This window comes from Pituophis catenifer, unplaced genomic scaffold, assembly GCF_029215685.1.
Source record: "Pituophis catenifer annectens isolate HBS135680 unplaced genomic scaffold, rPitCat1.0.hap2 SCAF_2, whole genome shotgun sequence".
NCBI classification, from domain to species: Eukaryota; Metazoa; Chordata; class Lepidosauria; order Squamata; family Colubridae; genus Pituophis; species Pituophis catenifer.
This window is the reverse complement of record NW_027256882.1, coordinates 156,338,005-156,365,709: the sequence shown is the minus strand read 5'-3', so window position 1 is coordinate 156,365,709 and position 27,705 is coordinate 156,338,005. Positions and strand designations below refer to the sequence as shown.

At 41.0% G+C, this 27,705-nt stretch overlaps 2 protein-coding genes and 2 non-coding genes across 5 annotated transcripts; all 4 read right to left on the bottom strand.

Annotated features, from left to right (window-relative positions):
- Nucleotides 1-8,633: 8,633 nt before the first annotated feature.
- On the bottom strand, nucleotides 8,634-16,140 carry ATP5F1B (ATP synthase F1 subunit beta). The gene is made up of 10 exons (XM_070937824.1): nucleotides 15,967-16,140; nucleotides 13,885-14,067; nucleotides 13,155-13,329; nucleotides 12,572-12,693; nucleotides 12,130-12,314; nucleotides 11,492-11,650; nucleotides 11,201-11,323; nucleotides 10,758-10,970; nucleotides 10,316-10,517; nucleotides 8,634-8,870 (listed from the first exon to the last, which is right to left on the bottom strand). Exons 1-10 carry the CDS (start codon nucleotides 16,097-16,099, stop codon nucleotides 8,773-8,775), a joined length of 1,593 nt encoding a protein of 530 aa, XP_070793925.1. The 5' UTR covers nucleotides 16,100-16,140; the 3' UTR covers nucleotides 8,634-8,772.
- Nucleotides 12,380-12,452, bottom strand: LOC139313482 (small nucleolar RNA SNORD59). The gene has a single exon (XR_011600093.1). It is a non-coding gene; the product is annotated as a small nucleolar RNA SNORD59 (small nucleolar RNA).
- Nucleotides 13,771-13,842, bottom strand: LOC139313483 (small nucleolar RNA SNORD59). The gene has a single exon (XR_011600094.1). It is a non-coding gene; the product is annotated as a small nucleolar RNA SNORD59 (small nucleolar RNA).
- A 2,462-nt stretch (nucleotides 16,141-18,602) lies between the features above and the next one.
- ATG101 (autophagy related 101) lies at nucleotides 18,603-27,280 on the bottom strand. Of its 2 annotated transcripts, none has more exons than XM_070934863.1 (3): nucleotides 27,229-27,280; nucleotides 24,213-24,472; nucleotides 18,603-19,769 (listed from the first exon to the last, which is right to left on the bottom strand). In XM_070934863.1, the coding sequence occupies exons 2-3, from the start codon at nucleotides 24,462-24,464 to the stop codon at nucleotides 19,365-19,367; spliced, it is 657 nt and encodes a 218-aa protein (XP_070790964.1). In that variant the 5' UTR covers nucleotides 24,465-24,472; nucleotides 27,229-27,280; the 3' UTR covers nucleotides 18,603-19,364. The 2 variants fall into 2 exon arrangements, with proteins under 2 accessions (XP_070790964.1, XP_070790963.1); XM_070934862.1 differs by lacking the exon at nucleotides 27,229-27,280 and adding an exon at nucleotides 25,735-25,846.
- Nucleotides 27,281-27,705: the final 425 nt, after the last annotated feature.

Here is a 27,705-nt window from a genome sequence, read left to right as displayed (position 1 = left end):
AGGCCAACTGACACAGCCAGGTCTTCAAGTTCTTTCCGAAGGCCAAAATGGAAGGTGTGGATCTCATTTGGAGAGGCATAATGTTTCAGAGGGCAGGCACCATGGCAGAAAAGACTCTTTTCCTGGACTTCACCAGCCGAAATTCCTTGGCCCACAGGATCAGCAGCATGCCTCTTCTGCTGGCTTGGGGGGACGAGGGGGGGGCGGGCAGGCTAATCTCATCAAGTTGAGGAGGTTCCTCAGATAACTTGGACCCATGCCGTGAAGGGCTTTAAAGCTGATAACTAACACCTTGAAGTGGATCCAAACAGGCAACCAGTGCAGCTTGTGGGAACTGGAGGGAGGGGGTTTGAAGCTATTGAGAAGCCCCTTGTCCTCCGTTATAATTATAATGAAAGGAAGCAAAACGCAGGATGCTGCCTTATTAGAGAGAATCTCAGAGAAAACAACAACTCCCTCCGCTGTCCTACACCGAATAGTTTCATCGGTCACGGGTACATATTGTCTCCAATTGTCATGCCTTCCATTATTTGACTGAATTATACTGATCGGGATAGGGAAGTTCTAAGGACCAAAATCCCCAAGGGACAAAAAGCAACGAACTGGAGGAATATAAATAAAGGGAATGTGCGTCAATTCTGACATACTGTTCAGAGCTAGCATCCTTTTCGTTTCTTCTTCCTCCTCCTCCTCCTCTCTGCCATTTCCTCACTGACAAGGAGGGGGGGGGAAGAGTAATTAACAGAGGATGCTTTCTCTTATTCTTCTAGTGTTCAGCGGAGAAGATTTCAGAAACTGGAGGTGGAAGGGGGGGGGGAGAAAGAAAAAGAAAAGACAGATTCGCTTTTTCTGTTGCTGCTGCATTGAAGACAGCGCACCCTGACCTCTCCCCACGGATGGGAATGACGCAGGCCGCCTCATCTTGCTAATTAAAGGGGAGTGGAGGCGGAAGAGAACCACGTGGCACCCCGCAGCTCTGCCTGTAATAAGCCAGGATTTCACAGAGACTAGGCAGAACTGTAGGTTGAGGGCTGCCCTGGCGGTTAGCTGGTACCCTAGCAACTCCCTAAGAGGAAGAAGGAAGAAGAGCTGCAGAAATGTTCCAAAGAACAGGAATGAGCAAAAGGGATAAAGCGGATGTTGCATCTGATGATCGGTGGCTGTATCCATATCAAGACAGCATGGAACAGCAATCCCAGGGTCTTATGTTTTTGCCCGATGAGATTGTGTGCGTTTGCCGCACACAACCAGGCCAGCCCAACCAGCACTCTCACATTATCCACGTCAAAATTTGCACCAATCAGACCATTTTGAGAAGGGCAGTTGCTTGCAGTTAGTTGCGGGGTGAACTAATCTGCTCTGCAGAGAAAGGCAAAAGGAGGCAGGCATTTAGGCTGCTGTTTTAAACAGAACCAGAGCTGTCTAATGCAGTGCAGTATCGCCTACTGTTAAGAGCAGCAGCTCTCCAGGGAGAGGGAGGGTGGGAGGAAGAGAGAGGGAGGCAGAGGCAGAGGAAGGGAGGGACGGAGGGGGGGGGAAGATGCATTTCTAACATTGTACATTTAGAAGTTTATAGAATATGGCTTTCCATCCTATTTAATAATGCATGAGTTTACGGTCACCTCACCAGCTTCTTTTGTGATGGGTTGAGAACAGACAAAAAGAAGTATTTCTTCAGGAGAGGCAGTTTTTTAATTGTGGCAGTTTTCATTAAGTCAGCTTGCTTTCAAAAATTATTAGATCAAATGAAGAAATACATGGCTATTCACATTTACAAATCTCAGTAAGCAAATGGGATTTATTTGATCTAGACAACCGGATGCTGGAGACCACCTCGCGGAAGAGAACTGTCACGTTTCTTTCTTGACATTTGGGTGCCTCAGGGAGGTTAAAAAAAAAAAATCAGAATGGTCATAACTGGCAGTAAAGTGATATAGAAAGCTCGAACATGTTGCTGATGTTAATGACTGTCCAGATTTTTGCAGTGTGTGTGTACACACACACACACACACACACACACAAGACCTACCTGTGGTTAGAAGCATAGGTCCCAAAAGTGCAGAAGTATCCAAACGAAAAGCCTTACAATCTTTATTTAAAAAAGATAAGACTCCTGTCTTTCTTTAAAAAAAAAAAAAAAAAAAAGTGTGAGCAGCCTATATGGCCTCAGAACCATTTTGTACCGTTCAAGGAACACCTAGATTCACCCACTCTGTTTTTTCACTAAAAAGACAACATTTAGCTGTCTTTTAAGCCTTCACAATACTTAACATGCATTTAACCCTTCCACCCCCATGGGGGAAGAGATATATTTTCCCCTGGTTACTTCAATAATGCAATCAATTGACATAACTCACTGCTGTTGGTCCTGGAAGGGCTCTCTCTATAGGACCAAAGCCAGAGTGAGGTCATATGGATCAGGACATTATTGTACATGTGGTGCAATTGGGAAGGGGGAAGAGAGCAGAAAGGGGAGTTGGGGGAATGATGGGGAAATTGAAGAAAGGGAGGGATGGCAAAATGGGTTTTGAGGCGGTTCCTTGCTGGACACCCATGCTGGTATTTGCAGGAAGTAAATGGTTTTCATATCTGAAATTGTAGAAATCTTGCATGTACAAGGTCCTGCATATTTGTTACTTTTTATTGTTTGGGTTTTGTTTTTTTTTAAAATGTGATGACGCTTTATCCTGTATTCCAAGGATCACAAAAAACGAAGCTTAATCCTGTTTCATCAGTGGAAATAGTGATGCTTCCAGCAAGCTGGCATTATTGCATTGAAATACTGTAAATACCCTGCTGGTGAACGATGCCAGACCCAAGGCAAGAAGCAGCGAGCCAGCCATGGGTGAGTTTTATCTTTGAGCCTCAGCATAGGCTCCGTATAGCCTGAAGACATATGTTGGCACTCTCTTTGGAAGTAATGTCAACAATTTTTCTCAAAGAAGTTGATGGGGGGGTGGCACCCCCCCCACCCACATGAAAGTGTTAGTATTCAATGTGGTGTATTCAGCTCTATCATGTATATATAAAGGCTAACCAGAGGAAATACTCATCTGATATCCTGGGAGTGCTTATGTCATTCTTCAGACTCACAAAGCAAGGAGCGGTGATGTTGGAGATTCCAGAAAAAGGAACTTGGCAGGATAAGGGAGCAGCTTGCATTCCATTTTCCTCTTGAACTCCCGTGTGAATTTGCGTCCACTCCTGGCACTTAACAGAAAGCCTGTATCCTTCCTACAAGATCCAGCTCTATTTTCCCTCTCCTGAGGGCATCAGGAAGACCATCCCATATGCATAAGCAAAGACGGGAAAAGTGTCATTTTGCTCCAAAAGTCTAATTTCTTGGACTTTTTCTGTCTCCATCTCCCCCACCTGCCTTGCACTAAGGAAACACAGCATCTTGGCTAAATGTTTCTTTTCAGCAATTGCTCTATTGTATCTCCTCCCTTTTTTACTCAAAGAAAGTGCAATTAAATGCCAAGCATCCTTCATATGCAGATGACAACCTTTTGTTCTCCTCTACAGTGACTGGTGAAACAAAAGGAGAGGGTTTTTTTTTTTTTTTACAAATCCATCAGGAGGATGTCAGGACACAGTAAGCTATCTCCACACATCCCAGTCTTTCATGACCCCACACTTCCAAAGGGAAGGCCATTCTCACTTATTCTTTTTCAAAGGTGAGAAGCTGTGATGTACGAGTAAACTAAGTATCGTTAACTCAGTTGTGGTTTGCACCATTCACCCAATTGCTGGGCTCAGTACAACACAACCTACTATCTGCTAGTCGTGCAAGCTGAGATGTTGCAACACAGTTTAAACAAAGCAGATTGTAGCCTGGTGCGTTGCATGGTTTTCAAATCCAATGGGCTTTTCTACCTAGTTTTTCTTTTGGCAGCCACTCAAGGATTGCTACTCTTTATGGCTCACTTTCTTATCGATCAAGTCTCCTTTGAGTTCCTCTTCTGGTTAAGTTCACCGACCTATTGATAGTTTTCCCAACAGACTTGCAGTAGTGGTTTATTGTCATCCTTTTCAGGCAATCCCTTAATCTACAATTCTGAAATCTCCTATCCAAATATTAATATTAATCCCACTTGGCTTTCTAGCTCAGCCAAGGTCAGCTACTTGATCAGAATCATTATTCCAGGGGTAGAGATGAAAGTTCAAGTCAGAACTGCAGTTCCCAGAAGCCCTAGCATCATGGACCATAGTGATGTCAAATTATACTTCAGCAACATTTGCACAGAATTCCCTTTTCCTGCTTTATCCCACATTCAATGGCAACTACCAGGAATACCCACCTGCTTACATCACTACTTTGACATCCTCACTAGTAAGTTGTACTGTAGTTGATGTTCTTATGCCCCAGGCCACACGATGTGTAAAAGGTAACATGTTATGATGTAAAAAATACAATGCCTGTCACCTATCTTTATTGATTATCTAGGCTCTAGCTCAGTGGTTCTCAACCTTCCTAATGCCACGACCCTTTAATACAGTTCCTCATGTTGTGGTGACCCCCAACCATAAAATTATTCCTAAGCCCATTGAAAATATGTTTTCTGATGGTCTTAGGCGACCCCTGTGAAAGGGTTGTTCGACCCCCAAAGGGGTCGCGACCCACAGGTTGAGAACCACTGCTCTAGCTGAACAGCTCTTCTAGAGTGATTATTTGGCATCTTGCAAAGCCCTTTTTATTTAGGTTCATTTTGGCTGTAAGATAGGACAAAAGAGATGCAGAGCCTAGAACAGGGCTGTCAAACTCGTGGTGTGCGGGCTGGATGCATCATGCGCTGGCCACACCCATGCCAGGTTTGGTGAAGGGGGAAAAAGTCCCGATACATCATGTGATGCTGCCGTGACAAGGCGAGTTTGACACCCTGGCCTAGAATGTACTAAAAGAAAACTGGATCCTTTCCAGGACAACTAGGTTGCAAAGGAAGCCATTGCAATGTGTACAAGCAAATTCTGCTGCTGGAGTATGTAAAATTGCAAGATTAATGTGGTTAGATCTGCTATGCCAGTAGTGCCAAGTAGAATCCTATTGGGTGTGAGTTTCATGGGAAAAGGATTGACTGACCCATACTGGAGTTGATTTTTGATTTAAGTCAATTGCAGATAACCTGTCCCATCTACCTGATCCTAATCAGGACAAAAGCTACTGTTGTAGTTAGACACAAAGGTGACCATCAAGATGCACTGCATGAAACAATAGGATTTCAGCAGGTCACATGGCATCAAAAATATTTCAAAACTTGGCAAATGGGTAAGTTTATACGGCAAGAGGAAAAAACAAATTAGATATAAATTACTGCAAGATACTCAAGGAAGAGGTTTGGGTTTACTAGATTTGAAATAGTACTTCGATGCTTGCTGTTTGGCTGGCTTAAAGAATGGGTCTCTTCAAAATAAGTTACTTGATTTGGAGGGCCATGAACTAAGATTTGGACGAAATGCTTACTTATGATACAAGGTTAAAATAAATGTTTCAACAACCACTTTGTTAGACATGCCATCCTAAGGGTTTGGAATAAATTAAGGCATTGCACCAGGAAGCTTTTTGTAGAAAAGAAAGGATGGCAAGGTTAGACTGGTGGACCTATGGTCTAATAATTTTTCAATCAAGGTGAACCTACCTCCAAATTTAAAGAAGAGTTGGAATCAGAAGTATGCAAGAATGAATACATGAAACATTGTATGATTCAATGGGCAAAGAATTTTGGATATGATGCTTGAACTATTGGAAAATATGAGGACAAAGGGTTTAAAATTTCCATTAAATTATAATTTAAAAGAAAATTTTTATAAGATGATGTGCCAATGGTATTTAACACTGGATAAATGGCCAAAAATGTATAAAGGTATTTGAAAGGCATGCTGGAAATGTAAACGTAAAGGAACCTTTTACCATCTTTGGTGGACTTGTGACGAAGCAAAAAAATACTGCAGTAGGATTCGCATCTTAATACCCAAGTGTCTCAAAGTGAATATAAAGGTAAAATCAAATTTGCCTCTTAGGCTTAATGGACAAAGAACTTGAAAAAAAAAAAATGAAATTTTGTTATACAGTGGTACCCTAATATTCATCATTAATTGGTTCTGGGAGGTGAGAGTACCAAAACCGATGAATACCAAACAAAATTTTTCCATAAGGAATAATGTAGTGAGTCACAAGGCAGCTGATACCAATAAGTTCTAGCTTGTGCACTGAATATCAAACGATGAGTACCAGGATGAAATTTTTACGTCAAAATGCATCGAGTACTAATGAGTCACAAAGCAGTTGAGTACCAAGGTACCACTGTATATACTGAAAGTAGCAAGAATGCTCTATGCATGAAAATAGAAAGATACTTGATTTCTACTGATTGCAAAAACTGATGGGAGTTAGCAGAGATAAATTGCGTTTTAATTAAAGAATACACCTAGCTTTGTTTCCCTTTGGAAACTTGCTTCTAACTTTGTGCTCGAGGTGGGAAAAAAATGAAATAGGGTTTTCCTGGTAAGTTTGTTATAGAAACGGTTAATATATATTACTATATAAATTTAAAAATTGAGGCTGTATATTATCTTATTCTACTGCACTAAAGGGTTAGAAGTCAATGTTTTTCTTTTTTTCTTACTTTTCCATTATTTTCGTATTTTTTGTTTTATATTTTGGTAAATTAATAAAAAAATTAAAAGGCAAAATGGGAAATGATAGCATGTCAAGGTATCAAAAATAAAATAATATTTCCAATTATTAAATATATAGCTTTTAAATTCTCAAAAAATATAAATTACAAAATGTAAGGCCTGGTAAAATATCCCATATGTAGCATTTAATTAAGTACTGGACAGTTCTGCATTATAGAATAATTTCTTTTTTAAAAAATAGAAAAGGCAGTCCTACAGCAAGTATGCATGCTTTAAGGTTAATTCTAGCATAATCCTAAACTGAAAGAAATGGACAATTCTACTTCCCTTGAGCGGACTATCCCATGCTTCACACATTGCGTGGTTTGATCAGTTTAACCAAAACTAATCAGGTATAGAATACATCAAATCCAACATAGGATTCAAAACTGCCCTGCACCATAACACAAGCTCGGTTTACTAGAAATTTCTCATCTATATGTGATTTTGTTATAATTGTTCCCAATGTTTATAACTTTTGCCATGGATCTTTTGTCAATTCTAATTGCAGCAGGGTAGACATGTATAGCACATAACTATCAGGTCTCAATTTTGCAGGACACAATCTACGTTTGATAAGACTTCTCAACCATAAAACGACCCTCTGAAAGTCTTTTTCTAATAAAAGCCCTACTTGCTTTAGATCTCTTCACTGCAACTAACCTCTGCCAAATTGACTTGTTTTGTGTTTTTGAAAAGGTATCAGGAGATTCTGTAACCCAACACTGCCAGACATAAACAGAGCAATAAGCTTGAGAAATTGATACTAGAGCAATTACTTATCCCTTGAGCCTTAGCCGATTAATCCCAATTACTTTCATTTTACAGCAAGTTATCGATTTCTATCCTTTCTTTGAGCATCAAGGCATAACGCCTTTAAAATGAGTGTCTGATGACAAATCGAATATACGTGGCAACCACATCAAGGTTAATGTTGCCCAGTCTCCTTATAGCAGGCAAAGGAAAAGGGAACTGCTGTCCCCCTCCCTTCCAAAAGGAAACCTCAATAGCCATGGTAGGCAAGGGAGAGAGAAACACATCTCTCTGTGTGGTGTAGGAGTTAGATAACGAGATTCAGGAGGAAGTTGCTTAAAAAGTACTTAAAAACCAAAGCTAACTCAAGATTGAAAAAGCCAAAAGGATACTACCTCTTTTAAACATCTTGTTACATCAGGTATCAGTGGGATCTTCTTTAGGTTTATGTAGTTAAGTTTTGTTAACCTTACATATTACTGAATGGGAGTCACACAATACATTAAACCAAAACCAAATAGGCAGTGTTGTGACTTGATACAAAGCTGTGGAAACACAGAGGGTTTGTGTGTCAATCTTTAGATTCTGTTTTAGGATTAAGATTTAGCAACATTTGAGCATTCTTTCAATAATGGTCTATTCAAAGACTTATGCAGCCAAAATCTTCCCATTCCAACCTTCCATGTTGTATCCATTCAATTGCATTAGAGAACATGGCACTTACTTGACCAAGCCTGGGTGAAGCTGCCTACAAAAAACTGAAGTGTGTTTTGGAATTCATAGCAAACATGCCTGTTCTGGGAGATCAAAATTTAAATGCACACTATCTAGAATATGCAGGGGCATTTCTGGACTGCTGTCCAAGGAATCTCAGCCTGCATGAATGGCTGGCTGTAGGCCAGCATATTAACTATGCTAATCTGCTTTATTTGGCAAATGCTTAGGAGAAGAGGAAAGAATCAGTAAGTGCCAGCATTTAATGATCTTTACAGTGTAGAAGAATTTTCTGCATCAATCCAGTTCACATCAATTATCTCTGTGGAATATTCTGGGCAATCACCACATTGGAATTAAGAAACACAACATTGCTTTCCAATATGGTCAGCGAGAATGCCTTACTCTTGGTCAGTGAACCCAGAATCAACAAATTTGGTCTGCTTCAAAGCTATAGCTTCTCTTTGTGCTGCAACAGTACCATTAACTACTTCTATAATCGCACCAGATGGTTTATTGGAAACTTTTAAATATTTTCAAGATATTTCCAAGAGTTTCAAGAACTGTGAGGTGGGACAAAGTGAACCACTGGACATTTGAAAACATACAAGATTTGCTTCAAAGGTAAACTCATGAGTGTTCTTCAGCTAACTTATCAGCCTTGGCCACGGCTTCCTCAATGGGCCCCACCATATAGAAAGCCTGTTCTGGGAGATGATCATATTCTCCTGCAGAGACAAAGTCAAAAACTGGAATCAGTAAAATTGTTAAGAAGAAACAGATCACAACTACACGCCCTTTTTGCCCATTCTATCAACATCTAAGTAACAAATAGTAACTGAGCACCATGGTTTAACTGTACAGATAGCCCTTCCTTAATGATGGTAACTGGGAATGGAATTTCCATCGCTAAGTGATGTGACTATAAAGCACAATGTTATGTGACCACATCCCAGGGGTGGGTTCTAAATTTTTTTACTACTGGTTGTGCGTGTGGCTTAATTTGTGGGCGTGGCTTGGTGGGGGGAGTAATGTGACTGGGTGGGCGTGGCCAACTTTCTTTTTTTACTTTTAAAAGCATTTTTTCTACAACCTTAAGAGGTTGTAGAAAAAATGCTTTTAAAAACCTCTGACGATCCCAGCTGAGCCGCACGATCATCAGAGGCTTTTTTTTTTACTTTTAAAAGCATTTTTTCAGCTGAAGAGGTTGTAGAAAAAAATGCTTTTAAAAGTAAAAAAAAAAAAAAAAAAAAAAGCCTCTGATGAGGTGGGCTGGGTGAGTGGCGACTGGGCTGGGCCGGTTCGGGGGTGTGGCCAGCCAATGTTATTACCAGTTCTCCGAACTACTAGAAATTTTTACTACTGGTTCTTGCAAACCGGTGCGAACTGAGAGCAACCCACCACTGCCACATCTCTTAATGGGAAACCCAGTAGTTCCTACTTCCATCATTGTGAAGATTTGTCAGTCATTAAATGAGGACCACTTCACAACCTTTTGCCAGTTTCCAATAGTAAAACTGCCTGCAAGTCCCAGGCAGTTTGCAAGCAGTTTGGTGGACACGTGACTGTGTGGCAAGGCAGAGCATGGTGAGGTTGGGGATGGCTGCTGTGGGCATGTGTGCACAGGGCACAGTACAAGATTCTTGGGACCTTGTACTCCTTAGCTGGGCTCCTCAGGAGAAAAAGCATCAACAGCAATTTGAGATGATCTTCTTTGCCACCTTTCCCCAATTGACTTTGCTCGTGGGAAGCTGACTGGGAAGGTCACAAATAGTGGTCACGTGACAGCAAGATGCTGCAACCATCATTAATTGCAAATTGGCTGCCAAGTGCCTGCATCATAATCACGTCCTTAGATGTTCAATGACCAGTCACTTGTTCAGCAGTCATAATTTCAAACTCTCACTGAACCAGGAGTTGTTAATTGAGGACTACCTGTAATTATTTGTAGTTTCATTACAGAAGGCTATTTTCCTAGATTTGAATGGAAAAATGTTGACAGTAATCACTAGACGATTATTTGGAAAAATGCCTACATTACATCTGAAAAGCAATTAAGATTGTAGTGCAGTAGATACCCTGTGACTAGAATAGGGAAAATGAGCAATGAGAAAAGATGGCAACAAGACAGCCATCAGCTTCAGGGGGTTTCAGTTCCAGTTGCCATACATACCTATCAGAATCTGTTGGAATCCTTTGATTGTTTCTTTCAGAGGCACCAGTTTGCCTGCATGACCAGTAAAGACCTCAGCCACCTGGAAGGGCTGGGACAAAAATCTCTGGATCTTACGGGCACGTGCCACTGTCAGCTTATCCTCTTCAGATAATTCATCCATACCCAAAATAGCGATAATGTCTTGGAGGGACTTGTAGTCCTAGAGAGGAAACCTGCAGGTGAGTTGAGACAGCAAGGGCACCATGGAGTGGATCAAGCCACTTGCCACCCTATCTATATTCTACCTCTTCCAAGCAGCTTTGCTGCTGGTTTGCAGTATCACGCTTGCTATAAAAATGTATTAATATTCTACATGCACAATGAAAAAGAATACAAAAAGTATTCACTAATTCATAAGTTAGAATTCATGGTTTTCAAACACCCCCCCCCCCCCATTCACCTGCAAGATCTTTTGCACCCCACGGGCCACATCATAATGCTCCTGTCCCACAATATTAGGATCCATGATACGTGAAGTAGAGTCCAGAGGATCTACAGCTGGGTAAATGCCCAGCTCTGCAATGGCACGAGACAGCACAGTGGTGGCATCCAAGTGGGCAAATGTGGTCGCGGGAGCTGGATCTGTCAAGTCATCAGCTGGTACATAGATGGCCTTGGGAAAAAGAAAATTTACTACATTAACAGTCCAGTTGCATAGACAGTTTTAATGCTAACCATCAGCAGCTTTGTGTAGCTATTTATATAACAAGGGGAGCAATTCCATTAGATCCCATAGGGAATGGAGATGAAAATAGAATTGCCTTCCAGAAATGAGACAGTAACATAGTACACCCTGAACTGGTAGACAATATAATTGGAGAAACAACATTTATAGCAAATTACCTGCACAGAGGTGATAGATCCTTTTCTCGTTGTTGTGATCCTCTCCTGCATGGTACCCATATCAGTAGCCAAAGTAGGTTGGTAACCCACAGCCGAGGGGATTCTACCCAGCAAGGCGGATACCTGGAAGAGAAAATTAAAATCTTCTGCAGTTGCCAAAGTTGCTTCTTTTACGATACAGAAAGTCTCAGACAATGCATCTATGCTTCCCCTGTCCACAATTTGGGAAGATCCCAATCTTAATATTATTAAACTGTTCTCCTTTGACTGACAAGTTGGTTTAAAGCTTACTTCAGATCCAGCCTGTGTGAAACGGAAGATGTTATCAATGAAGAGCAGCACGTCTTGACCCTCCTGGTCTCTGAAATATTCAGCAACAGTCAAGCCTGTCAAAGCAACTCTGGCACGAGCACCAGGCGGCTCATTCATCTGCCCATAAACGAGAGCAACCTTTGGGAGAGCAAAGAAACTTAAAATAACACTATGTTAATTGTCCCATTTCATTAGCGTGTGGTTAAAAATTTTCTGCTCCATAGCAATAAATTGGTGTATTATGATACATACCCAGAAATATCCTAGCTGATTTATTATCCTACCAACTCTAATGTCTTTCTGAAACTTAATGGGATTTACTTCTAATAATATACTTTTCTTCCAGCCTATGTAATTCTTTCATAGAGTGACTGTCTAATATTTGTACACTTCATATGTTGTTCAAAATATTCCTGGTGCACTAGAAATTCCTTTAGTCCTTGAAATTTTCTCTGGTATTGTCAACACATGACCCAAGATCAACAGTGGAAATTCAAAACTGCATGCCCTTAAGAATAATTGCCAATTTCTGGTGCAAGCAAGACAGCAGATTAAGCCAACCCATATCGCACTTTTGGAATTTAGGGTCACAGCTAGATCCTGACTTGTTTGCTCACCTTGGATGTGGTATCCTTCAAGTTGATGACACCAGACTCTATCATTTCATGGTACAAATCATTCCCTTCACGGGTTCTTTCTCCAACACCAGCAAATACTGAGTAGCCACCATGAGCTTTGGCAACATTATTGATCAGCTCCATGATCAATACAGTTTTGCCTACACCAGCACCACCAAACAGACCTGAAGAAAAAAAGCTGCGTCAGTACCAAAGAATGATTAGGAGCTCCTCTACAATTTCCCATTTTCCTTCTCAGAAGATGAATTGCTTCAGCAATCTCAGAAGAACGAAAGTCATTGAGTTTTGCTCATCAGTGAAGGAAAGACAGCTGACATCAGTTGTATGTAAAACACTGAGACTGCTAATGATTTAAAGTCCATGCTATGGCAAGGAAGCTGCAGAAACACAACTGGTCACCCTTCTACCTCACTTAACTTACCAATTTTACCACCCTTTGCATATGGGGCAAGAAGGTCCACAACTTTAATGCCAGTCACAAGGATTTCCTGTTCAACACTCATTTCCACAAACTCAGGTGCTTCAGCATGAATAGCAGCAAACCTGAAAAAAGGGATTGATCATATGTTAAGTATATCTTTTTCCAAGATGACCAAAATTATACAGTTCCCTAAATGTAGATATATATTTCAGTGTCATATTTCATATTAATGTTGGCATTTTTTTTCCTAATTATCCCTAGTATGGAATATTCTTGTCAACTGCAACTATATACTAAAACAACATTTTCATTGAACCATCCACTAGGACTCATCTAAGACCATTTTTCCCAGTTAGATAATTCAGATGCCACATATGTGCAAAATTAAGTTTTCTTGTCCCTTCAAACATTTAGGAAGTGGCATGGAAATCAGTAGGTACACATGTTGTCTCTCCTTTTCCATTTCACTGACTTCGATTTTGTGATTGAAATATAGTTTTCTAGTGGAGAGGACCAGGTAAAAAAGGCCATCCAAATAATGAATGATGGTTGCCTCACTGTCTTCCCCCAAATTTGTGCTTACTGTTTGGTCTTTATTGGACCTCTTTCATCTATTGGCTCTCCAATCACATTCATGATTCTGCCAAGGGTTTCAGGTCCTACAGGAATTCTGATTGGTGCTCCAGAATCCAAAACCTTTTGGCCTCTCACCAAACCTTCAGTACCATCCATAGCAATGGTACGAACAGTATTCTCACCTGCAATAGAAGAAATATAACAGAAGATGCCTTTACCCTGAAATAATGCTTGAGCAACAGAAATGTACTCGGTCATTTCAAAAGTTATTTTTTACCAATGTGTAAAAATAAAGAATCCAAATAGCTTCTAGGAAAGTTGGTAGAAGGTTGTTTATAAAACAATGTGCCTTTTATTATGTAGGTAATATTAGCTGTAGAGATACACAAAGTTCATGCAGTCAAAAAATTAACAGAAATAATTTTTGCAAAATAATTAACTGGTATTGAATGCTCAGTTAGACATGCAAAATTTTAAGTATTCTTTTATGTGAGAGCTTCGGAGACATACTGAACCTTGAAACATAACAGGAGGCTCATAAAACTTAAGACTGGTCCACAATATCAATAAAAAATACTAGCCTACTTGGCCTCAGATCCAAAAGTTTTCTGATTAAAAGACTTCCTTTTCAGATCATAAATATGACTTCATTATGTTCAGAAGAACGAAAGTCATTTTTATTTATCATCACAAGGAGCATTAACAGAATGAAAGCCAGGTTGATCAATGAAATTTACCTAAATGCTGAGCCACTTCTAGCACCAAGCGTGTATCTCTGCCTTGCACCTCAAGGGCATTGAGGATTGGTGGCAGGGCGTCATCGAACTGGACATCAACCACAGCACCAATGACTGCCACAATATGTCCAGTGGCAACTTCAGCTTTAGCTGCAGGAGATGTTTGTGCAGCATAGTTCCGGCCTACAAAAGAAAATACAACCATCAGCAGGCAAATTAGATGCTTAATTATACATCTTTACAATCAGCAACTTATAAGCACCCCCACTTCCTGAAAAAGGTATAAGATTGAGATTTTCCTCTTTGCAAGATAACTTCAATTGTTTGTAGTTTTATTCCCAGAGTTGTCACAAGTTGAGCAGCATACATTTTATAAATAATTCTGCCAATTATATAAAATCACTCGAAGCAGCAATCTAGTCTCATATATATATATATATGGTCAAATACAGAACTCTGGAGGAAAATGAGTCTCAGGTTTTCCATAATGTTTTGAAGGGATTTTATTCTAAGAATACATTAGTACCAAGCTTTAAAGAAAAACTTAGAAATAACTTTTATGAGACACCTATATGTGCTATATAGAAGGCCAGGCTTTTGCAATTGTCATCCAGGAGAGATCAATAACCATATCACTCCCTTGAAGGAACCTTTCCTTATCACAACTGGAATTCTCACAGACCAATCATAGACTCTGAAAAAAGTCAAAATGCCGATGCCTGAATAGCTCCCTGACTCAAGACCACCAAATTTACTGAAATCATTTCTTCCTCACAAAGCCTGGATTGTTAATACCCCCAGCCAGGTTATGCTAAAGATCCACCCAAACTCATGAAGCCGATGATCATAAAAAGCATGAAACGATCATTGCTGAAAATTCGTTTTTCTGCTCCTAGCGACCACATAGATCCATCAAGCATGGTTGAGTGCTTGCAAAACCTTCCTAAATCCTGTCAGTGCAATTTAAAAACCGTCTCTAGGTGTGCACCATATAAATTCATGGAGGAAGGTTCGTGCCTAGATCTCAGCGGACCAGTGGAAATCCTCTTTTTTATCCTGCTGCGCTTTTCTTCTTTCCATCTTGGCCACTTGCACCCACAAGAGGAAGGGGATGGCAAACGGCGTGCAGGATGCGAGAGAGCTCCGCAATGCTTCCTCATGCCCTCTAAGTGCCGAAAGACGCCATGTTTGTCCTCGGCAAAGGAGCCCATCAAGCAAGCTCAGTACTCCTAGGTTGTCTTCCTTCCTCGCTCGCTCTCTTCCGATGCGGCCTTCATCGTCCCAAGCCGTCTTATTCGGAAGCGGGGGGGATATATCGCCACAGCTCCGCCCCCCCCCCCAGCTAAGAACAGCCGCACTGAGGTGCCTTCCCCGCCCATGCAGAAAAGGCCAGAAACCATCGTTTCCATCCGTATTTAACGGGGTGGGCAAAAAAAGGAGACGATAGTGGCGCAAACCCCCATCCCTGCGGCCGCCGACACGTAAGCAACGACCTGAGGGAGGTTCGGCATCTGGGTTTCTGCAGAGGAAGGGCAACACGGCCGTGCCCGTTATTAGACACCGAATCAAAAACCCCGCGTTCCTGGGGGTTGGTTTCTTTTCCCAGGCCAAACGCCTGGCTCGACGAGAGGCGATAAACCCAGCAGAAAACAAGGCAACTGGGCCAAAGCGGGAACTCTGCTTCTTTCCCCCCCCAACCCCCACCGCACTCCTTCTCCAAGCGGGGCACCAAAGAGAGACGTTAACAGTAAGGGACCTTGGAGGTCATCTAGTCCAACCCCTTGCTCACCTGTACTAGGGATTCGAACCGCCGACCTTTCTGACCGACAAGCTCAGCGTTTTTAGCCACCTAGCCAGGTATTATATAGCCGTTATATAGTATTATTATATATATTATGCAGCTATTGTATAGGCAGGATTAAAGCCAGCCCTCCCATCCGGGCCGAGCAGCACCCTCGGTGCAGATGCCTTTTTTTCTCGGACCGGAACCCTCCCGAACGGCCGGTCCACTCTCCCCTCCAGCACTAGGCCGCAAGGTGACCCCGCCCTCGAGCTCCCTCTGGTGCTTCGCCCGCCACTTACGGGCCTCGGCGGCAGCGGCAACCGCCCCTCCCCGAAGCCGCAGCAGGTCCTGGAGGGGACTCGGCGCGCCCCGCGCTCCCCTCAGTAAAAAGGAGGCCGAAGAGGCGCAGCACCGACTCGCGAACCCCAACATGGCTGCCACCCGGCGAAGTGGAAGAGCAGCCCCTACCTCCAACCTAGATCGGCTTCTAAAGGGCTCGCTGAATAAATTCTGGATCCAGATTGGTCAACGGGCTTCATTCTTAGAGTCTAATTGGGTGCCCTCCTGTCACTCACGCGCTTGAGGACTTGCTGATTGGAAAAACTCCCTCTGCTTCGCTCAGGCTTACAAAGGGCGGAGCTATGGCACATGCTGAGCTCTCCCAATACGAAAATGCTAGCTTCCTGGGCGTGAGCTACTCGCTTCGCTAAGGGCCCCTCGTTATTGGATGGCATCGATGCGCTTCAAAGAAATCCTGCTTATTAATTGGACAGATGTTACAAGCCACGCCTCTAAAGGAACTTCTACCAATTGAATAGAAAAAAGCGATTAGAAATGTAAAACAGGTAGCGCTCTTTTCTAGACTGAAGGCTGAACGGATGCCCTAGGTTTGTCCTTGTGTAAACTGAAAGCTTCGGCGGTTTGGTAGGTCAGAGAGATTATGGGGTGCCTGACTGGCAGCTATTGCGTTGCGAAACATAGAGTGCATTAAGAATTATTCGGATTAGATTTATATTTAACTGAAAAGTTATGATCTTGTGCAGAGCTAACTATATTTAAGCCCAATGAACTAATGATATAAAATATGGTTCTGATCTAAGTTAAATTAGGTCATTACGTTTCCAGTATAATTGTACAAAGGATTGTGATGTAAGAATATTAACTCTCCAGAGAATCAGGGGTACATAACACACAGGTAGGCTTCTGAACAAATATATGTAAATTTGATAACAGCTACAATCTCTATTTAGGAAAAAGCAAACTGTTGTTAGTTGTTTAAGATGGGGCGTTTATTAGAGGGATGGATAGATAGACAGACAGACAGACAGACAGACAGAGTTGGAAGGGATCTTGTAGGTCATCTAGTCCAACCCTCCACCCAAGCAGGAGACCCTACACCATCCCCGACAAATCTCCCATTGAAAACCTCCTAAAGATTTTAATACCTTTCTGTAAAATTATACATACAGTACCAAGATTTCTTGAGTTTTTAATATTGGGGGCTTACTTTAATGCTGTAGCAAAACACATACCTAATAGCTCATTTTGAGATCAATTTTGAGCAGGGGTGTCAAACTCAAGGCCCATGGGCCAGATCTGGCCTGCAGAGTGCTTAAATCTGGCCCGCGGGGTCAGCCTGGAAATATCAAAGGACCGGCCTGCGGTGCTTCTGCTGGCCAAAACGGGCTGCGGGGCCTCCGTGCAGCCTGTTTTTGGCCAGCAGAGTGCTTCTGAAGGCTGGGGAGTATTGTGGAAAGAGAGAAGGGAAAAGCGCATCTTGAGCCTGTGTCAAACACCCATCATGACCACGCCTATCCCCCTCCTCCCTGGCAGTTCGAAGTCAAACATAACCCTGATGTGGCCCTCAATGAAATCGAGTTTGACACCCCTGATTTAGAGGTTAAACCATACTTGAAAGTATAGGACAAACCAGTGCATCCTGCTTTCCTTTCCACATTGAAACTGATATTTGGACTTCCATGATAATTTGAGGAATATTCCTTATACCAGTTAGTAATTTTGCAAAATTATAAGGGTCTTGTGTATTATCATTTAATTGTCCATTTACTGGGTGAAGTAATGGCTTATCTCACTTTTCCCCCCTTCCCCTTCGGTTCCATCATATTTGATTCTGCTTGGACAAGTCTCTGCAGTTTTCTTGGCAGAATGGTTTGCCATTGCCTCCTTAGGGTTGAGGGAAAGTCACTGGCCCAAGATCATCCAGCTGGCTTTGTACCTAAGGTGGGACTGGAACTCAGGCTGTCCTTTTTTCCAGTGGCTCTAATATCTCATTAGAACTCACTATTTCAATGGACTAAATAACTAGGGATAAATCTAAGTAGGGGTTTTAATTTTCCCAGGCATATTTCAGCCATGCCTGCCACATGTTGTCCAGAAAGGTGAATATAATTTCCTAAATTCAATGATTAAGATTTAATCTCAGCACTATTAATGCAATTTTGTGCAAATGAGAAACATGCTTCTACAACGTACACACCTGGATAAGCAAGGGTCTGTTAACAGTTCGCCTCATTATAATGTAAGTACATATTATTTGGATTATAATATCTACCAATGTATTCCCAAGCCAAGTTTTTAGTGGGAAATAAATCTTGACATTCTTCTTAATTATCAGAAATCCCGGATATATATCTGGTTTTATATTGTTTATTATGTCTCAATAAGAAAGCTAGCTTGAGGACAGAGAATAACTCAAATTCATCATGTGAATTTCCGTGGCATTTCCAAGCTTCACTTTTACCAAATGAAACTCAAAAACAAATCGGGAAGCATAACTGAATTCAACATTGAAATCAGCATTGAAACTGATTTCAATGATTATCAACCAAAGTTAAACAAGTTGGAATAATTTAGATGTCTTTGGGTATAGGTTAGTTCAAAGCTACTTTGTATTGTAGAAAGTTATGACACAAAAGACAGGAATTTTCTTTTTATTCTCAGATTATTTTATACATATAATATTACACTGGTAAAATATATACAAAACATGAAATTTCTTTCTCTAGAAATACAGCCTACAGATTTCAAAGTCTACTGAATGGGTCCATTTGGTAATTTTCACTTACAAAAAAGACAGAAGGCTTGAAACCCTTAAACACTCCCACCCTGAAAACATGCACCTAGAAGCAAAAATGTCCTGTTAACAGATTTAATTATTCCAAAGCCAGAGATGAGCTAACAATTAGGTAATCAGGAAAGGAAGGCACACTTTTTGCCAAGAAAAGTAACCTCAGCCTTGGCAGCCTTGTAGAAGATCTCAAAATCAAGAAATCAGGGCATCTAGTTTACATTTTAGTTTACAGCTCATTGATAGTGCAAATGTTGGTATTATGTGTATTAGATGTTACCAAAATACTTATGAAGCATGCAAGCCATCTTTTCCCATAGACACACTGAAGTTCATCTAATGGAATTTAGTTTAACAGAAAAGGACATGAAGAGGACTTAATTTCCATTCTCTATTGCAATTGGAAGAAGTTGGGATCTGGTGAACTGGTGGACAAGCTAATTCTAGCCTCGACCTGTAACAGTTAGTGAATGAGAACAGGATGTACGGATGTCAAGAATCCAAAAATTTCCAAGAATGATGGATGTGGTGCTCTTGAGCTAGGTGAGAGCAGAAAACCAATTGCTTGTGTTGCTTTTCAAAAATGTCTGGTCCATGATATCCTGGACATCAGAGCGCCAGGGTGTCCTTGATGAGGCGACGCATGGTGGTGGTGACAGAGGTCCCAAGTGAGTCAGTGATCTGGTAAGAAATCTTGTATAAATAGGGCTGGACATCCCTCAGCCCTGTATCAAAGACGTTATCCACCTCTGACTGGGTAGGCATCTTGGGCAGGTACTCATGTCGGTTCATCACTTCTACAATGTTGATAATCTTTTCACAAAGTTTCTCACCTACCTTTTCACGACATATCTGCCGTTCCTGCTCATTAGCCAGACTCACTACATTTACCTTGACCGTCCAAACTTCCCAAGGGATGCACTCATCTGAGAAAGGCCAGCGTGATTTCTTCTTCTGATAAAACTCCAGGGAAATTTGGCCCATCCCATCACTGCCTGTGTTTCGCAATGCGTCCTTGGGGGAAAAAAGCATTATTCCATGTTTCACTGGAATTATTGTATATTTTCAGTATATTTATAATAAAATCTTATGAATATTTACTCGGAACAAAGTTATGCCATGCTGAATGATGTTTTCTTTTTCTGTAGAGAAAATATTCCAAAACTGAAATCTCACTAATCACACAAAGACTATTTTGTTTTCATATGCTACCCTCTAATAAAAAGAACTGAAGAAGAGTCCTTAATATAGTAGGTCTTAACACATGGGTATAGTTTCAATCATAAACTATTTTCTTGATACCTGTTTCTAATACAGGTAGACTTCAATTTACAACTGGTCATTTAACAACTCTTTGAAGTTACAGTGGACTTCTCCAGATTTACTTATAATCTATTTTTGAAGTTATAACAGCAGCACGCTCTCTCTCTTTCTCTCTCTGTGATACGACTGCATTTTGGGCACTTGGAAACTGGCTCATCTTTATGGCCATTTGCAGCCTCCTGCAATCACATGACATTTTGCAGCATTTTTTTGCCAGTTTCCAGCATTTACTTCTGGTTTGGAACAAAAAATACCTATAAAAGAAACTTAATGACTACTGCCAAAAAAGTTTTTATTTATATTTATATATTTTTATTTATATATATATATCAAATCCAGTCATGTGACTTGCAACTGCAATGAATTACAGTTTTTATTAAGATACAGAAGTGGCAACTCAAAATTGTTACCTGGGGAAGAAAAGAAGCAATTACCAATTTACTGAAAAAAAGATAGAAATATAACACTTTTTTGAACAATAGCCATTTAGCCTGCAGCAATATAAAGTATCTTGTGGCGCCACTTTAAAGATGACATATTTATTATGGCATAACCTTTCACGTGGACCAAGAATTTCATCAGATGCACGCTTTGTAGTATATTTACTTTCACGGCAGCAGAAGAGGAAGAAAATAAAATAAATAAATAATTTTGTATTTATTGTTAATGATTGTTAATGTAACGTAAAAGGTATAGTCAAGAATAATTGGCTTATAAAAGTGGCCATTTATAAAATGATTATTGACCATAATGTACTTTTGCAGTGGAAAGCTGTAAATGATAACATCTACAGAACCTTAGCAATATGCACATTCTTCAATAATGATACTCCTAACACAATATTGAAATTGTGATCATAGGTGTTAATGCATATAAATTTAATGTTCTTTAAGGAACTCTCTTTAAAGTTCTCCCACCCCCCTCCCATCTATTCAAATGGCAATCTAGAATGTTTTTGCATTTTGTATTGTACATTTCAAATGGGATTTTCTGCTGGTACTGTTCATTCTGCTGATCGGGATGCTCCCTGCCTGAGCTGTTAGAGATGGTTTCAGATGTGATGTGTAGGACTTCTAGAATATTGGTTCTAGAAGTCTTCTATATTTAAATTGGGACTGCCTTACAGGAGCCACTCAAAATGTCATAACTCTCTTGATAATGATGAGTCTGTCTTAACTTGTTACTGCTCCAACACAAATAGCAAATCAGACTCTGGATTTTTTTCCCCTAGTGGGCAAGTGGATGATGGTTTGAAAAGGGGCTATGTTTATATCTGTTCTTCTGTCATATATTATTTTGTATTGAAAATAAAGCTTGCAGAGACTATTTTTCACTGCAGGGGTGAGGAACTCTATCATCTCAGAAGATGATAGATTCCAATGGCTTCCAGAAGGCTCTGAAGCATTTTCCTTAATCCCTGTCAAATGTTTGGCTACAGAGATGATAACAGCAGCTGAAACAATTGTTCTTCAAACTCCTCTTCCCAGTGCAGAGCCCATTCAGCCCCTTGGTACACATCTCGGCTGAGGGCAAAGCAGGCAGTTGGAGGAAGACTATAAAACACAAGTAGAAGAAAACTCATCTTGAATCTGATTGGTTGCTAGTAAGAACTCATTATTGAGCCTATTCTGTGGCAATATTTTTTCTCCTTCTGTTGTGTACCCTCAGCACCAGTGGAACTTTTTTGAGTGATGCAAGGAGTTCAGGGGTCTGGCTCATATATGAATTATATGAAAAAAAATCATAGTTGTTGGACATGTCAGTCAGATACTTCAAGGACAAAATCAGTCTAATGTGGCATGACAGACTCTACTATTTGTCCAAGGACCTGTCAGATTTTTTGGGATGAGTTTCAGTTCTTACGGCTTCAATGATGCAGACAAGGTGCTTCTCATGGCTTAGTTTGGCATATGTAGTAGATGGGCAGCATTTTCTAGAACCATAAAATTATAAATATGTTGCTACAAGGAGTGGTTCTAGCTTTATTAAAGGAAGCTGCAGTGAGATGATTACTGAATAAAATGTAAACATTTACAGGCCAATTTCCTTCTCCTGACAAAAGGGATTGAGCATATGGTGGTTAATCACATCCAGATATTCTTGGATGAAATCTACTGTATTTTTCTGTGTATAAGACGCATTTCCTCCCCCCCCCCAAAAAAAGTGGGTGGAAATGTCTATGCGTCATATAGAGCGAATGTTGCCGAAGCCCCGCCCACCTACTGGCCTCCACCCTTTGGTCTCTGCCTCCCAGCAATTTGCCTCTTTGCAGCAAACAGCCTGACCAGTTTCAGCACAGGCTGATTTAGCACGAGCATCTGATTGGTGGTTGGATGGGCCTCCTGGAATACTGCCGATCAGTTGTTCCAGGCTGCGGGGATTGCTCCCACCCATCGCCACCGCCTTTTGCTGTCTCCACACACTCCATTTTCGGCTTCTGTGTGTTCCGTTTTCAGCCTGTTTCAGGCGGCAGGGATCCCGCTGCCTATCACTGCCAAAAATGGGGTGCACGGAGACCGAAAATGGGGTGTTGGAGGTAGCGATAGGCGACAGCGGCGATGATCCCCGCAGCCTGGAACAGCTGATTGGCAGTATTCCGGGAGGCCAATCCAAACGCCAATCAGCTGCTCATGCTAAATCAGGCTGTGCTGAAGCTGGCCAGGCTGTTAGCTGCAAGGAGACAAATTGCTGGGAGGCAGAGGCAGTTTTTTTTTCTTGTTTTCCTCCCCAAAAGCTAGGTGTATCTTATGGTCCAAAGCATCTTACAGTGTGAAAAATATGGTATTTCCTTTTCAGTAAGAATGTAGATTTAGTTTTGGCCCCGAAACTACCTTGGTCATCATGTTGGATGATTTTTGCTGGGAAAGAGACAGGGAGAGTGCAATCCTGTTGATTCTCTTGGATCCCTCGCTTGATACCACCACAATGATACTCTTTGGGAAAGATTGCTTACCTTAAAAGTGAGTAAAATGAGCTTTGAGTGGTTTAACTCATACCTAGATAGTCTTCTTCATGATGTTTATGCTGCCTAATCCTGTAAGTGTAATTTTACCCATCATGCTGTTCAATTTTTACATGGAATCACTGAATGCGTTCACTCAGACATATGAAGTAAATTAGCAGCATACCAATAGTAACCTCTACCTTGCTTTTTCATAGGGGTCTATGCTAGACACTGCTGAATCAGCACTTGGATACAGTAATGGATTGAATAACGGCCAACAAACTGAAGATCACTCTAAATAAGATAGAGGTGCTGTTAGTGGATAGGTTACCTATCCTGATGAGCAGAATTCCAACAATTTTATATGGAGTTACACTTCTCAAAAGGATTAAATATGTGGCCTAGCATGCTTCCTTACTGTCCTTTTAGTGCCAAGCAAAGACATTTTTATATTCCTAGGGCTTTCAAAACTATGTTAACTATGCTATGATCTTAAACTTTTCAATTCCATTTTTTTTCTATGCATCATTAACATCCTAATTTTGCATTTTTTATTTTAATGCTTATTTTAAAATTTGTAAACTGACTGTATTTCACTAATTACCATGTTTCCCCGAAAATAAGACCCTGTCTTATATTTTTTGAACCCTGAAATAAGTGCTTGGCCTTATTGCCATGTGCTCAAAAGCCCGATTGGGTTTATTATCAGGGGATGTCTTATTTTGGGGGAAACAGGGTATAATTTTAATTGTAAATCGCTTTGAGATTTATTTTAATATGACCTGGTGCAGCAATTTAAATTAAATAATTTAAATCATTATAAAGAGAACAAATATTTAAATAATATAGAAATAATATTGCTTTCACAGCTTGCTAACTGTGTATTGATGGAATCAAGAATACTTTCCTAAACTGTTCTGTAATCTGCATATGAAGACTCCCTCTTTTAGGAACATATTGCTCAAGAAATAGTAAATGTATTTAGCAAAGAAACAGAATTTTTGGACATTAATTCCAGATATGTTCCAATCCCAATCTGATTTGGGCTCTGTAAAATAAAGCCAACACCTTGAATTAATCCTGGAAACAGCCTTCTAACTGTCTGGCATCTGTATTCTGGGCCAAACGATGATTCTGAACAAGCAACAGGAAATGCATATCATTCTGAAATAAACATACTTAACTTTTACCTTGAATTCTCCAACTGCCTTTCTCAGTGCACGATCAAGTTCCTCAGAAGAAACCCTGACATAGGTGAAATCAATGAAATCACAATCTACATCTTGTGTGCCAACTGTCCCAATCGAATATGTGCCTTCTTTCTTGTAATGGAATTTTCCTGTGCTGCGATGAAGTAATATGGTGTGCAAAAGTGCCAGCATAGCTTCTTCAATCTGGCGACCTTCAACTGATATCTCCAGCACTTCTGAACGGCAGTTCATTGTGACTTCTGCAAAGGAAAAATAAGCAAGCACTCTTGAAAAAAAGCTACATGAGCAGTCCGGAAAACTGTAGCATCTATAGTAGATAGATATGAGCAGGTGGAAAATGTCTGGTTCCAAACTGTTCTAAAGAACAGCGTGAAACGAGCCATTTTGAGGATTTTACAATAGTTCTGAGTTGCATGGCTTTCTTAAACTTCATAACTGGTTCATATTGTCCTAGTTTTCTGGAACTACAAATAAAAATGCTGATACTGAATAAATTACGAAGAAGCACTCTAAGGCAAATCAAAATCAGTTTTAAATTTCACATAAGTTTTAAAAATTAAACACTCTGAAAAGTGAGACAGTCCAAAACAACAATGCTAGAAAGGTTCGGTTTATTCCTCAAACTGATTTAACAGTTACTTTTCATGTTCAACCAATATTAATTCTTCGGAAACAAAATCAGTAACAGAGCCCCAAATGATAACAACCCAGTTATCTTGTGTCATCAAGTGCAAGAGATTGAAACTGATCACCAAACAAACAAAAAAAAAGAATCCCATTATTTCCCAAGAATTTTGAAAGATGCAATAGTCCTCAACATCTATGGAGTCATCCAGGTCATGGTTGCCCCAAAGGTGTTTTTTCCAAAGGCAACTGGATTTTCTTTGTTTTCTTTAAAGACGGTTCACTTCTCATCCAAGAACTGAAGAAGCTTCTTGGATGAGAAGCTAAATGTCTTCAAGGGGAGAAAAAAAAGAAGTCGTTGCCTTTTGAAAAAGCACCTTGGGGATATAATACTGTAGTCCTCAACCCAGCAGCACTGTAACTTGAAAAAAATTGCAAGTAAGGCCACCCATTGACCCAACAATAAAAGTAAGGACGGTCTTTGGTCCTCATGTACCCACCTACGTGAGGTCACTTTTTATTTTCGAATTATTTCCGAATGACCTGATTGGCTGGGACATTTAAGACCATATATTTCAGTCTTTTCACCAATACACCACGTTGGGCTTTTGAACCCCACCAGGGAAAAGAACGTGTTTAGTTCCTAACGCAGACCTCAGCCCTGAGAGGGGTGGTAAACCTCTTGTGACTTCCGCAGTGCTGTGACCAAAACACTCCTTAGGCTTTCTTCGAGGGGAGGGGGAAGGAGGAGGAGGAGGAGGAGGCCCTCGGTAACTAAGGCAACCGACCGGACAAGGGCTCGCGCCTCCTGGGAGGTGGGAGGGGGGGCATAAAGAGGCAGAGGGGTGCCCGTTGGGAATAACAGCTGGCAACTCACCTGTCCCAGATCTGGGTGCTTCCCTACACAAGCAACTTAATCTTCGGATCGGCTCAACTAAGACAACATGGGAGAGAGGGATTTGAAAAATCATCCTCAAGGGCGAGCCTGAAGTACTTACTCTTCTTGGCCAAGGTCGCTTCTGCCCGCCCGCCGGGAGAAACGCCTGAATTTCATTTACATAAAGGCTTTTAACCCTTTCCAGGCTTTTAAAATAGAAATTGCGGAGATAGCATTTCCCTCCCCCCCCGCCGCTCTTGGTACGGTCCAAGAAAGCAAACCACAGACGCCATCGTTGAAGGGTCAAACTTCCGGGTTTCAGAGAACCAGTTTCGCCCTTTGCTGCCCCCCAATGCAAATGGGAGATGCGATGGTTAGGGAGATGCTAATGCAGTAAAGGTTTGAAAATTTGGCGATGGTTTTTTAACCAGTTAAAAAAGAAAGTTGGTTTTTGTTGGTATTTTATTTCATTGGTTTAAAAAGGACGAGATGATTGTGAGTTTGTTATTCATTTGCTTTTGTTTCATACCTGCCTTCCACGGAGGACCTGTATAGTGCACGAGTCAAAAAGAGGTCTGAAAATATTTACAGACCCCCTCACACCCTGGACATAAACTGTTTCAACTCCTACCCTCAAAACAACGCTATAGAGCACTGCACATCAGAACAACTAGACACAAGAACAGTTTTTTCCCAAACGCCATCACTCTGCTAAACAAATAATTCCCTCAACATTGTCAAACTATTTACAAGTCTGCATTACTATTAATTTTCTCATCGTTCCCACCACTCATCTCCTTCCACTTATGACTGTATGACTGTAATTTTGTTGCTTGTATCCTTACGATTTATATCGATAGTTTCCTGATTGCTTATTTGTACCCTATGACTATCATTAAGTGTTGTACCTTATGATTCTTGACGAACGTATCTTTTCTTTTTCTGTACACCGAGAGCCTATGCACCAAAGACAAATTACTTGTGTGTCCAATCACACTTGGCCAATAAAAATAATTCTATTCTATTCTATACCCTGAGAGGTTGCGTAACAAGGTGCAGTTTTCCCTTTCCCGTCCAGAAAACTACAGAATATCCCCAAAATATATTTTTTTAAAAAAAAATTGGCGAAAAAGCAGAGGAAGGGGGGCGAGGTGGGAAAAAAGCTGCATCTGCGTGTTTTTTCTACAGTAATAAAGCCCAATCGTCCCTTTTAGTTCGATCTCCCCTGGACCGACTTACTCCACTGGCAAAAGATTTGCATTTTCAACACACTTTATAAGCTGATGGTTCAAACTGACTGTTGAGAAGGCATTGTTTATGAACAGGCCTCTAGCACGGCAGACACACGGCAAATTAAATTATTTCTCGGAACAAGGAGTGACCTCCGAGATTTACATCTTCATCCTTATTACTGTACTGCAGAGCCAACAGCTGATTTGCCATAGTTTTACGTCCCTCGTTACGTCATCAACGACATTTAAAGACTATACCTACCGGTAATTTATACCAACCGGAACTATGTAGGCAGCGGTCGCAAATGCGCATGCGCCTCCCCTCCCCCAGATCAGGACGATACGTCATTCATGCGCAGCGTACCGGAAGAGGCGGCCAAAAAGCGGAAGAGTATAGAAAGCGACACGAAGCGGTAATCCTGAAGTCGTTGGGAGTGACGATCCTTGTGAGGGCGGAGGCTCGCGCGATGGTGAATCGTTGGTGTTTTTGAATAAAAACGGCGGCCGCCCGGTTATATCAATCCCAGTTTTGCTGTTCGTTTGTCCTTCTCCCGTTTTTTTTTTCCTTTTTTTGCAGCAATGCTTTGCAAGATGGTCTTTAGAAGAAGAAGATGGTCTCTTGATTCTCATCTCCCTTCATTTCAAGTTTTACAAGGTCTCCCAACTCAAAGAAGTAATGAGCAGCGTATAATACAAGTTGTCCTCGACTTACAACAGTTCATTGAGTGGCAGTTGAAAG